Here is a 12959-nt window from a genome sequence, read left to right as displayed (position 1 = left end):
AGAAAAATAAAACAGAACATTCTATAGTAAAACTGAGAAAAACTATAACAAAAGTGATTAGGTGTACTACCATTATATATACTGGATCTCACATTCGATGAATTTCACAGCTCAGTGAAGGAGTCGGCACAAGAAGTAACAGGATAGATTTAACATAAGATGAGAAAAAATTAGTATTACCTTAAGTTTCAAGTAAGCAATAGCATCTTTCCTTGAAGAGAACTCTGAGAGAATTGATGGTGCTTGTTCATCAATCATAGATTTAAGCTGTTTCAGCTTCATTGATCCGCTACTACCAGCGACCTGAAAATAAAAGATGTTATAGAAGACGATTGACTGTTCAAACTTCAAAGTAAATTGACAGCAAACCTTTTTAAGAATCTGCTTGCATAGGTTCTTTAACTTGATTTTGGGTTCAACGATTTCATCACGCTTCCTTTTTGCTGGGGGAGAGTTTTCAATAACAGAGTCCTTGTCGTCTTCTTCTTCACTCTCTTCTCGCTTCCTTTTTGCTTGGACAGAATTTTCGATAACAGAGTCCTTGGCATCATCCTCGTCACTCTCTTCTTCTTCCTCTTCATCATCATTATCATCATCATCATCACTGTTATCAAAAGATGTTTTCTTCCCTTGGTAACGAACACCAGCTATCTTCTTTGGACGGTCTTTGATACCAAGTCCTTGTTTTCCAGCTGTGGCTTTATCCTGCAGACATGTCACAGCATTAAGAGATAATATGCACAAACATGTTTTCCAAAAACAGCTTGAGAAGAAGAGTGGATAGCAAGACAAACACGTACCTGAACCATGTTGTAAAGATTCTCTTGATCGTCCTCACAAAACATTTTTCTCTCCTTAGACTTGGATGATTTCTTTTTGCCGGACTTGGCTCCAAGAAGACCACCCGAGACAAACCCGGATTTAAATCCCCACCAGTCATCAGAAGGTTCTTCGATTTTCTGTTCTGTTCAGTCGAAAATAACCATAGTTTCAGCTCAAAGGAAAACAAACAAAACTAAAGTCACAGCATTTCAAGATTTTAGGACAATCTAAAATCACCTTTAACACTAGCATGTTGGTCCTCAGATATAATTTCAATCTCCATAGTATCAGCTATGTCACAAACCGCAGGAGAAGGCTCCTCAGTTCGCTTAACCTACAAAGCGATTTAGCTCAAGTTAGACTATTACTTTTATGATGTTTAAATAAGGCAGAGAAAAAAATCAAATAATATGTAGAAGCCATAAAGTAATGCTAATCCACATGAATCATTTTCATTAGCGGACCAAACAAGGAGAAAGAACAAAATGGAAATAAAGCTTACAAGTATTCCTTCAAGATCTTTGGAAGAGTAAGAATTGACAAGCTTCGCCTTCTCTCTACGTTTATACCTAAAAGTACAGAACATAGAGACAAAAAACACTCAAACACAATGCAACAGAGAACAGCTAAAGGGGTAATAAAGAGAAGAGAAAGATGTAACAACCTTCCTTGTGGACGAGTAACTTTAGCAACCTTGGACATGGGAGGCTCAGATTTTGTAGCTTCGTCTTCACTTTCAGCTTCCTTGTCCGAAGCTGTTACATACCACAGAAACACAAGTCGTTAGGCTAACTAGAGTGACATGGTTTAAAAAATGAGTTAAGAGTTAATAAGAAGTAGACCTACCATCATCTTTCTTGGTAGGAGCTGCTTGCTGCAAATAACACACACACCCACACACAAAAAAAAAAAAGAGAATTAAGATCGAAATCAATTTCAAAATATTCAAAGAGACTAGTTAATAAAAACTGAGATGGGACAGGGACATTACCACTTTTAACTTCTTGAGAATATTATCGAACTGAGTAGTATCGAAAGCCCATGGATTCGGCTTATCAACCCCAACACCTGCTCCCATTGTTCAAATATTTACTTATATGCATACAAAAAAAAAGAATAGAGAACATTACGAAGAAACGAACCAGTTGTGTCTTGCTTGTTTTTGACTCGGACATAGCCTTTGATACCTTGCTTATCTTTACCAAGTCCTTCCCCTTCTTCCCATCCCTGAATAAAAATTATCACCACTACAACAATTAGTTCTTTTTTTTTTAATTTATAAAATCTCCACGCTTAAGATGATTAATCAGTAAAAAGAATAGCTCACCATCGATTTCATTAGCCGAAAAGCGGCGGATTCCTTTAAGATTCCGACGTACTTAACCGGAGCTTCTGGCGACGCCATCCTCTCCTCTCTCCTTATTTTCCGACAATTCGCTGCCGTTTTGTTGGAGCTCTGCAAGAGGTGCGGAAGAGAAGAGTAGGCGAGGGAGTTTGAAGAAAACCTAAAGCCGAAGAAGTGAACGATGAGAACTGATCAACGTTAAGAGATCTTTTAAATGGGCCATAGTATAGGCCCAAGTAAGAAGCCCTTTAAAGCCCATCTTAAAGTATTTATTTAAAATAAAATGTTGTGTCTGGTTGGTTGGTTGGTTGTTGACTAGTGAGAGAGATCAGAAAAGTGATGGCTATGGCTACTTCTACTTCCACTCAGCTATCTTCTTCGTCTTTGTTTCACTCTCAAATTACCAAAAAGCCCTTCCTTCTCCCAACGGCGGCGACGATCAGTGGTCTTGGTTTCTCTACACCAAGGCGAAAGTCTCTCTCTTTATCCCAACGTTCTTCAGTCTCGGCTTTATCTGCTTCCTCCGCCGTCGAAGTCAATGAACCGGTGAAGAAATCAACGAGAACGCTTCCGTTTCGAGTAGGTCACGGGTTCGATCTGCACCGGCTAGAGCCAGGGTACCCTCTGATAATAGGCGGGATTGATATCCCTCACGACAGAGGCTGTGAAGCTCACTCCGATGGTAATAAAAGTTTTGAGCTTTTTGGAATAGATTGAGGCTTTGAGCTTTGTTGGTGATGTGGTGTTTTGTGTGGCAGGGGATGTGTTGCTCCATTGTGTAGTGGATGCTATCTTGGGAGCGTTAGGGCTTCCTGACATAGGCCAGATTTTTCCTGATTCTGATCCTAAGTGGAAAGGAGCTGCATCCTCTGTCTTCATCAAAGAAGCTGTAAGCTTTCGTTTACTCCTTTGCCTTCTTAATTGTAGTGATCACTTAAGCTATCTATATTCTTACCGTGCTTGCAATTTGCATACATGATTTTTATCTTGGCATAACTCACTTTTTTTATATTTGGTCGGTTCATGCTTGATGGGTTGATGAATTATAGAATGGTTCCTCGTACTCTTATATTACTTTGGAGGCTACATATATGATTGATTTCATTTCAAGTATGGCTGCTCTAGTTTGAAACTATTATATAGCTTCCTGTATATATTTTTATGAGTTACTGTGAATGCTGATTGCATGGTAGCTATTGGAAATCAAGCTAAAAACTTTGAATGTTGATCACTTTTAAATTTGGTGATGATTTCTTCTTAATGAGGTTGCATATAAGGATTTGGTTCGTTGAGATTGAAACGAGGTTTTGATTGTCTTTATGTGTCAGGTGAGACTTATGGACGAGGCAGGGTACGAGATAGGAAACCTAGACGCCACTTTGATTCTACAGAGACCCAAGATAAGTCCACACAAGGAGACTATCCGATCCAATCTCTCCAAGCTTCTTGGTGCAGATCCTTCTGTTGTGAACTTGAAAGCTAAAACTCATGAGAAAGTTGATAGCCTCGGAGAAAACAGAAGCATTGCAGCTCACACTGTTATTCTCCTCATGAAGAAGTGAGTCGGTTTTTATCATATTCTTTATGTATCAGTCACATTAAAAAGAATACTTTATATGTAAATGTTAAACTCGGTGTAATCACCCTTTTGACTTTAGATAAACCATCCATGATCAAATCTATAATACTCTTACTCGTCAATTGGAACGTTAAAGTTAAAAGATTACTTCTGCCGCTTAAAAGATTATACAGTCATGGTAAAGCTTGGAATCTCTGGCGCTCCCTTTCAGCATGTTCAATTCTTAAACCATAAAGATCTCGAAACTCATGTACAGTTAAAAGATTAAATTATTTTTTTATGTAAGGTTTCAGTTCATAAACTATAAAGAACCCTAGAAGCAGACAGATTGTGTGCAATCGAAAGTTTTTAAGACGAGATAGAAAGAAAATTGCGTTCATGGCTCATGTGAATTATTTTGACAGGAGAGGTGTCAGATAAGCCAATCAGCATTCAAGTAGTCCAACCCGTAACGGAATAAAAATTTCGCGGACCGTACTGTCATGGAATACAGTTCGTATATTAGACACATAGTTGTCCCACATCGGGTATTGGAAGGGATCCTTAGCAATATATAAGATAGGTGGATCACTCCTCTTATCACCAATTGGTTTTAAGTGTGAAGCCCATCTAGCTTAACATGGTATCAGAGCCCGATCCATACAATCCAACCCGATTCACATCGATCTGGCCCAAAGTTGGCCCATCGATCTTTGCCCGAGCATTCCGAGATTGACGCTCAGAGAGCCATCATCTCGAGGGGGCGTATTAGACACATAGTTGTCCCACATCGGGTATTGGAAGGGATCCTTAGCAATATATAAGATAGGTGGATCACTCCTCTTATCACCAATTGGTTTTAAGTGTGAAGCCCATCTAGCTTAACATCGTATACATATCCAGGTTCGCCCTTGCATGGCTAAACTCTTATAAATAAAAATGTCGCAGATTCAATTTTTTTGCGGCGTTCGATAGGGGATAAACAAGCAACTGATTCCAAAGAATTTTTGTATTATAAACTTATAATTATGGTCACAAGCATCAATCGAAAACACGTAAAAATTTAACATAACCCACTTTAATTTATCATATATAATAGGTTTTACAGACTAATTGATTTGCGCCTTTCCGCAGGACTGGACAGTTCCAAAATAGACTTCAGTTCGCCAGTTCAAACTTAACTCCACGCTTTAAAACAGTGGACCTATGGGACCAACTAGAGGCAGTACAACAACTTTCACCTATTGTTTGTCGACTAGACCTTCCAGCCTTGATCTTACGAAAAAGAAGAAGAAAAAGAAATTGAAATACTTCCTCAATTTTATTGTGTTAACTAAACCTGAGAATTGTACATGAATCCAGGAACCCGAATCACAATCGATCCGAATGTTCACGCTTAACTAGCATAATAAAATTGAAGATCCATGTCTTATTCAAGATCCGATCTGGTATTCCCGAATAAATCAAAAATTTTGTATACGTTAGCATTTGAAATTTTTTGGTATTTCAGATATTTATTTAAGATTCAAGTTTTCGACTAAAATTTTCATATTTTAGATATATGTTTATAGCTTTCGGGTATTTAAGCATTTTCGGGATTTTAGGTATTCTAAACACTAACTACTAATATCAAATCATAACCAAATTATTTGGGTATATTATCGTTCTAAAAAGTTAGACTCAAACCGACCAGGACCTCATGAGACTCAAAACAGAACCAAAATTTACATAACTTTTTTTGTACTCAATAAAATTACAGTTATGTATATATATATGACTCAAAATGTCTGAGATCTGAAAGACATGATGAGAACTGATCCAACTGCGACTGGAAGATCCTAATACCCAAACCTAGTGCTAGTCTTGTTATTTATTATTTCATTAAATGTAAATAAATTTTGAATAACAAAATCTTCATTCAACTGAAAGAAAAACTGAAATTATCATTTAGATTAGTTAATTGAGGAGAAAAATTAAGGGACTATACCGGTCAAAATAATACTGTTCTAAATTTAAAATTAAATTAAATCGATGTATCACATTAAAGTTTAGTAAAAATGATAAACTTAACAAATTCAAAATGAAAAATTTGAGTGTGGTGAGAATAAAATGCTTGTGTTGTGAAAAATAAATCTTCTCTATTATTTTTATCTACACTATAAAAAATCATAATAGGTCCATTTAATCAATTACATAATATGACATAGTAGTCAATAAGAATATTAATAATAAATGAATTTTAACTAGAAATTTGAATTTTATTTTTAATTATAACAAAATCTGTTGAGAAAAATCTAACAAAATCTGTTAAGGAAAATATAACAAAATCTTACTCAATGTTTAAATATTTTTATTAAATAATATATTAATTAATTTCATAATTAATAATATACTATAAATTAGTATTAATCAAATTTTATTGTAAAATAAAAAATAAATGCTATTTTTAATAAATTTATAATTATAGTCTCTATTATAATAAAATAGAAGTATTGACAAGATTATATTAAATTGGTAATTAACCTATTTTAAAATTTTAAAATACTTTCATTTAAATAAATGATCATTTACCATTAAACGGGTTAAGATTTGTTAACTATATAATATTTTTATACAAAAAATAAAGTTCTTAACATATGGTAAATTTTTATTTCTACAGCTACATATTTTTCAAAAATCATATGTTGAAGAAGATTCTTAATTTGATTATTTCAAAGTATATATTAAAAGTACCAAGCTCGAAATTGTAATAACAATTAATAGAAAGTTAAAATACATAAAACAAATCACTATATATTAATAATAATAAGAAATCTAAACAATAAAATTTAATAGTTATACAACATATAACATTAAAATATAAATTTTGTATTAAAAAATTATGATAATATTAAAGTACATAAAATGAAAAAAATATCCTCATGAATGTGCTGATTAAACTATATTGTGATCATAAAGGAGAAGAAAACTTAACTATGTATGGTAGAGACATCTCTGTCTAATGATTATCATTACTCGACCAACTACCCCTTGAAAGGCTTTTCTTTTAATTAATTAACACATTTTCTTCATTAGCATCAATAATTAATCACCAGAACTATTATTTATGTTGACAAAACATTACCTTATTTAACAAAAAATATATGGTTAAATCAAACATAGTGGACCCAAACTAAAAGGGTCATTTCATTGCTCCTCCTTAAAGGTAAGCCAAGCCCTTAATGATGTCATTGATAGAAACTAAACCTATGCTTAAGTTGGATAATAAAGATTTAAATACAGGATATAATATATGTTATATGTTATATATGTCTTTGAAAAATTATGTATGTGTAAGTTCAGATCGCTGAGTGCCAATAAATGCTCCTTTTCTTCACAAAATTAGGAAGGTTCCTAGTTATTTATTACGTTCCCATCGAGGAATGAGGTTTCCTTGAATGCATTTTTATAATAAAATACATATACAATGCAAGTCTTTTCCCAGTTTTAAACGTTGCTAATCTTAAGTTTGTTTCACTTTTTCTTTTATTTTTTAAAAAATCTAGTAAATTGAGTAGAATGAAAAATAGCCAACGAAAAGATTGCGATATATAGAAGCAAAAGTCATATTTCTATGTCATCATATTCACATCGATGTTTGGTACCTGATTTGCTCCAATCCAACGGTCCCACTTCTCCATCAATTTCATCTACGTACATAGGGTCTCGCCACACTTGTGTGTAGGGCTATCATATTTTTTTCTTTTGAACTTTAGGGTTCTTGATTCAGTCAGAAAATTTAATTAATTAACGTTTAAACAACGGAATGAGTGTTGAAATGAGTAAGTAGTATGAAATGAGTGTTAAAAAAAATAAATATGAAATGAGTGGAACGGACGGATGAAATTAAAAAAATAACAATAATCACGGAACAAGAGTTTGATAATATATGTAGTGTTTTAAACTGTTAATTTGTCGTTAATGATGTAAGTGAATGTTCAGTTCATCGACATTATAAATTTGTTGGATCCAGTGAATAGAACAGACGAGATCAACGAAGCAAATAAACATTACAAAAATAAAATGAAAAATGATCTAAAGATGTATGGTGACCGGCGAGTGTTTTACACATTCTGTACTAACTTAGTATTGAGTATGCATCTCAAAATTTTGTGTAATGAAATCATATGTATCGTAATTTTTATGTAAACCTTCGTCTACACTTCTTTCGTTAGGATCCTATTCAGTGGCGGAGCTAGACATCCATTTCATAAGGGTCATAATTAATTTATTATAACTAAAAGGGTCATATCTGAGTTTTGAACTTGAGACATGGGTGTGAAAAAAGAGAAATTCTGACCAGTTTATCACAGCAAATACAATGTTTTCAAGCCTAATAATCTAATTTTATATATTTCATATGGGTCAATTGACCACCCTCAGTACAATGTGGCTCCGCCACTGATCCTATTTGACAAACGAATGTTTAATCAATGACGAACTGATGATTTCATTCATGATTAAATATTTGGGCATGTTAGAGCACGTGCAATCGGGTTTCATAAACCCAATCCTTAAAAAAATATATATATTAAAATATGATTTTTGTTGGTTTCTGTGTCGGATCAGTCTCAAAAAATCTATGTGTAAGAATTGATCCATGGCGAGTTTGGTTACTGTATCGCGGGTCCCACAACACATGGTGATCCACGATTAGTTAACTTTTTTTTTTTAATTAAACGAAAAAAAACTAATTAATTAATAAATTTTTTTTTGAAAAACTCCACAATAGACTTACCATTGTGGATGCTCTTATAAGTACGATAAATGGAACTAAGCTTAATTATATAAGCAAAATATAATGCAATATTTACGAAACCTCATTATTTAATATTTTTTTTTTTTGGTAATCATGTTAAATTCATTATTTAATACTTTGATGGAACGAACCTGATATGACATATATGAATGTAATAAGTTATTATATAGTATTGCATGACTATCTTTACAAGTTATCAATACGAAACTTAAAACAATGACGGTGATAATTTACAAACGAAGCGATTTCATTTTCGGCATGGTCTCCCGATATGTCTCCTAACTAATCGAAGCCTTGTAATTGTAATTTGCAATGATTACCACTCCAATTTCCAAATATTTAAAAAAAAAACACTTGTTGTATTTGACGTACGTTAATTTTAAACTACATTTTTCAACACTGAAGGATTATATTCAACATTGACCCGTTACAACAAGTGTTCTTTTTAAAGTCCATTTATTAGAGATGAATTTACTGAGAGTCGATGAAATCAACCGAGACTGAGTTAAAATCCATGAGTGTCAAACTAAAACTAAATTCAGCCAGGTTCATAAAATTGTAAAAAAAAATATTAATATTCAAAATTATTTTTATTCATGTATTCCTGTTTTTAGTTTAGATGACTATTTTTAAAATATATACTTTCAATCTCTATAAGTCAAAATAGTCTAGTTTCGCTTTTAGTTAGTACTTTCGTCGTTCTTAATTTGATTTTGATGACTTTGTCAACTATTCAATACAAAAAATTTCCATAATGTCAGATGTATGGTTTTTCTTGTCATCATAATTTTTAAAAATGTTATAGATATTCGTATTGCACGTGTTTGAAATATGAGGGGAAATAAACAATGTTCTAAGCAAACGGTTATTAGTTGCGTACAGTTTCAATTAGAGTGCGACCCAAATAATACGTACGAAAAGTGATTAAGAAGGAAAATTAGTTTTGGCTTCTTTTTTTGGGTGGGGATCGGCAGCCTGTGAGTTGTGACCATCAAGTTTTACATTATTTACTATCTTATACTAAATGAAAAATTAACTTCCCTGAAACTATGTTTAGCAACACAAAGTTCATAAGTTGTCATGCCCGCAAAGATTATGCTCCGACGTTAATTGAAAATTTCAGAGTTCAACTAAATTATTTTAGACTGACATTCTCTTGTTTTAGATCCATTTATCCCAATATGAATATTAATTTTGAAATGAGTTTTTTTTTCTAATGAGCAATTCCATATTTTCAGCATAGTAAGATTATTTGAGATGAACCAAATAGTTTATGTTTCTAATAGGAAAATGGTGCTTTATTGGTAACGATACATGAGGCAAATTCTACAAGGAACTATATGTCACCATTAAATATACATATATAAATTATAATGGCGATTAATTTGTTATGCGGATGCATCTAATTTTCGTCGTGGAGTCTTTGGAAAAGCAGGCAAAAACTTTGACGGGAGACAAAAGGGTACGTGAAGAAAAAAACATGTAAAAGTGATAAGGGCTTAACGTAATAATACTACAACAAAAACTCTCTACGTACAACGAGTAATAACACATGAAAATAGAAAGTTGATGAGAAGTCGTTTTATGGTTAGATCGACGAAGAAATATCCCAGACCCCACCCCTGGGACCAGACCCGGCCCAACCTTTGTCTCCTCCCCTTTTAAAACTCGCCAATTTTCTTCTTCTATAGTTACAAAGCCCTCAAACACACACAACACAAGAAAGAAAGGGTGGTATACATATCCATATAAATATTAATTTAAGATAATTATTGCGGTTAAGTGTTTAATTATAATTAAGTTAATTTTGGAGCTAAATCATGGGTCATCACTCATGTTGCAACCAGCAAAAGGTGAAGAGAGGGCTTTGGTCACCAGAAGAAGATGATAAGCTTATTAGATATATCACAACTCATGGCTACGGATGTTGGAGTGAAGTCCCTGAAAAAGCAGGTACTTATTATCATTTTAGTTCTTCCGTTTTATATCTGGTTAATTACATTGTTTTACTTTTCACTTATAGATTCAATATAATTTTATAAAAAAATCTGTTATTGCAATGCATATTTGATATATTCATTAGGGCTTCAAAGATGCGGAAAAAGTTGTCGATTACGATGGATAAACTATCTTCGACCTGATATAAGAAGAGGAAGATTCTCTCCTGAAGAAGAGAAATTGATCATAAGCCTTCATGGAGTTGTAGGGAACAGGTTTCGATTTTTTTTCCTAGATTTAACCCAATTTTTTTTTTAACCTAAAGTTATATACTTCAGTTTCTTTAGTTTTAACCTAAAGTTATATACTTCACGTATTATTATTTAAACCATTATAACTGTACTATTATGGATAGACCGTTATATAAATTGTTTTCATACTTTTGTATTATTAAATCCCATTTTTATAGTGATAAATTTCCTGAGTTCGGGATACGCCTATACATATTTTATCGTTATATAAACAGTCCATCAAGTTATATATGTATGTGTAAATATACCACATTGTTATATGTTTACTTTGGCCACGGTTCTAAGGAACGACTATACGGTCGATGACAAAGAATCTTTAACGTGTAGTTTCATTCATCTCTTTGTAATTTTGTCTACTTGCTCGATCTGCTATGTAGTGTATTTCAAGTTACTTAATCGAACATTTCAAAAATATAACACAAACGTCCACACACATGTGTATACATATTTAGCAAAGAAAAAGCTAGCATACACATAGACTTGTACACATGTATGTGCTTAATGGTTGATGTTCTTCTTATAAATTTGTATATGTTTTTCAGGTGGGCTCACATTGCGAGTCATTTACCTGGAAGAACAGATAACGAGATAAAAAATTATTGGAATTCATGGATCAAGAAAAAGATACGAAAACCTCACCACCACTATAATCGTCATCAACCATCAATAACTACCGTGACAATGAACGTGGACGCTACATCGACTGTTACTGCTGTCCCCTCTAACACCACTACATCGACTATCGATAGCTTACATTTTGACAGCTTTATGGATTGTCCTAACCAACTAAATTTCTCCAATGATCAAGAAACTAATAAAAAGATTCAAGAAACCCTTTCATCCCATAAAACCCCTCTCTTCATGGTAGACCCAACACTTCCTGTTCTTGAAGGAATGTTCTCTCAAAACATCATCACAAACAAGAACCATGATCACGAAACACAAAGAGGAGGGAGAGGAAGCGTTTTTGAGCAATCATTTCTGACAAATACCATGGAAGAATGGGATATAAATCTTCGTCAACAAGAACCGTTTCAAGTTCCTACAATGGTGTCACATTTGTTCAACAACTCTACCAATTCAAATACCGAAACGGCTATAAGTTACATTAATATACCAGCGTTAGTAGAGGGAAATGTTGATAACATCTCCCCAATTGACAATAGCACTCAAGATGGAGATATGGCTTCGGCATTCGAAAGTTTAAAGAAGCAAGAACAGAGCTATGATCAGTGGATGGATTCACAACAGTGCTCTAATTTTTTCTTGTGGGACAACCTTAATATAAACGTGGAAAGTTCATCTCTTGTTGGAAACCAAGATCCATCAATGACCTTGGGATCCTCTGCCTTGTCTTCTTCTTTTCCTTCCTCATTTTAAATTATTGTATAAATCTCAGGAGAGAAACTTACGCTAATTTGTCTATATGTTTATTTCTTTTATTTTTTCTTGGAGGTTGTTTTCGGATGTTTTTACTTTTCCTGTGATGTTGTAATGAGTGTTATAAAATGTTGATGAGGAGATGGTGTGAATGTATGTATGTATGTTTGTGTAATGTGTTATTTGCTAATTCATGTTTGTCCCCTAAATCTGTGTAACAAAGGACGAAAGCACTACTCCATGTTGTATTATGCATTCACAAAGTTCGTAAACAATGTCTTTAATTTAATATGCTGTACTATAAAAACTATGTTACATAAAATTAATCAAGATCTTTCAATTTTTAAGTAAAGATAAATTGGATGATGTTGGCAAAACTGCATCAAAATTTTAAAATGAGGGTTCATAAAACTTAAAAGACTAATTAAAACAATTATTTAGGAATTAATTTATTGTATCATGTTATTCTTTTTTGTCATATCGTATCATGTTATTCCAAAAATACAGAATATATAAATTCAATTTTGGTATAAAATATGTAATATCTTATATGTTTAGGTATAATATATATACCGTTTTGAAGGTTTTAGTATAATGTATTGTTGCAAAAAGGTATTTACGTAAAGAAATGCAAACATTAACCTGTAAAAAAATTGTGCTTAAAACAAATTGCTATCTTACAAGTATAAACTAGATACTGACTCGCCCTTTTCAAGGGCGAAAATTATTTAAACAAATATTTTTAATTGTTAGAATATACAAATTATAAAAAATAACAATAGTTTTTTATATATATAGTTTTTGAAT

The 12959-nt window shown here is 32.9% G+C and overlaps 3 protein-coding genes across 3 annotated transcripts; 2 read left to right on the top strand and 1 right to left on the bottom strand.

Moving 5' to 3' along the window:
* Positions 1-180: 180 nt before the first annotated feature.
* On the bottom strand, positions 181-2341 carry LOC108825876 (G-patch domain-containing protein 1; the record flags this gene model as incomplete). Its single annotated transcript, XM_056994088.1, is given in 10 exon segments — positions 181-303; positions 370-705; positions 801-964; positions 1060-1156; positions 1325-1391; positions 1487-1577; positions 1669-1696; positions 1814-1890; positions 1965-2049; positions 2150-2341. Coding segments are annotated over 10 exon segments (1146 nt in total), but the record flags the coding sequence as incomplete, so codon positions are not given.
* A 129-nt stretch (positions 2342-2470) lies between these two features.
* On the top strand, positions 2471-3847 carry LOC108825877 (2-C-methyl-D-erythritol 2,4-cyclodiphosphate synthase, chloroplastic). The gene is made up of 3 exons (XM_018599233.2): positions 2471-2849; positions 2926-3056; positions 3496-3847. The coding sequence occupies exons 1-3, from the start codon at positions 2507-2509 to the stop codon at positions 3727-3729; spliced, it is 708 nt and encodes a 235-aa protein (XP_018454735.1). The 5' UTR covers positions 2471-2506; the 3' UTR covers positions 3730-3847.
* A 6387-nt stretch (positions 3848-10234) lies between these two features.
* LOC130499474 (transcription factor MYB41-like) lies at positions 10235-12361 on the top strand. The gene is made up of 3 exons (XM_056993579.1): positions 10235-10476; positions 10607-10736; positions 11315-12361. The coding sequence occupies exons 1-3, from the start codon at positions 10344-10346 to the stop codon at positions 12150-12152; spliced, it is 1101 nt and encodes a 366-aa protein (XP_056849559.1). The 5' UTR covers positions 10235-10343; the 3' UTR covers positions 12153-12361.
* The last annotated feature ends 598 nt before the right edge of the window (positions 12362-12959 follow it).

This window comes from Raphanus sativus, chromosome 9 (genome assembly GCF_000801105.2).
Source record: "Raphanus sativus cultivar WK10039 chromosome 9, ASM80110v3, whole genome shotgun sequence".
Lineage (NCBI taxonomy): Eukaryota > Viridiplantae > Streptophyta > Magnoliopsida > Brassicales > Brassicaceae > Raphanus > Raphanus sativus.
This window is presented reverse-complemented; position numbering and strand designations above follow the sequence as displayed.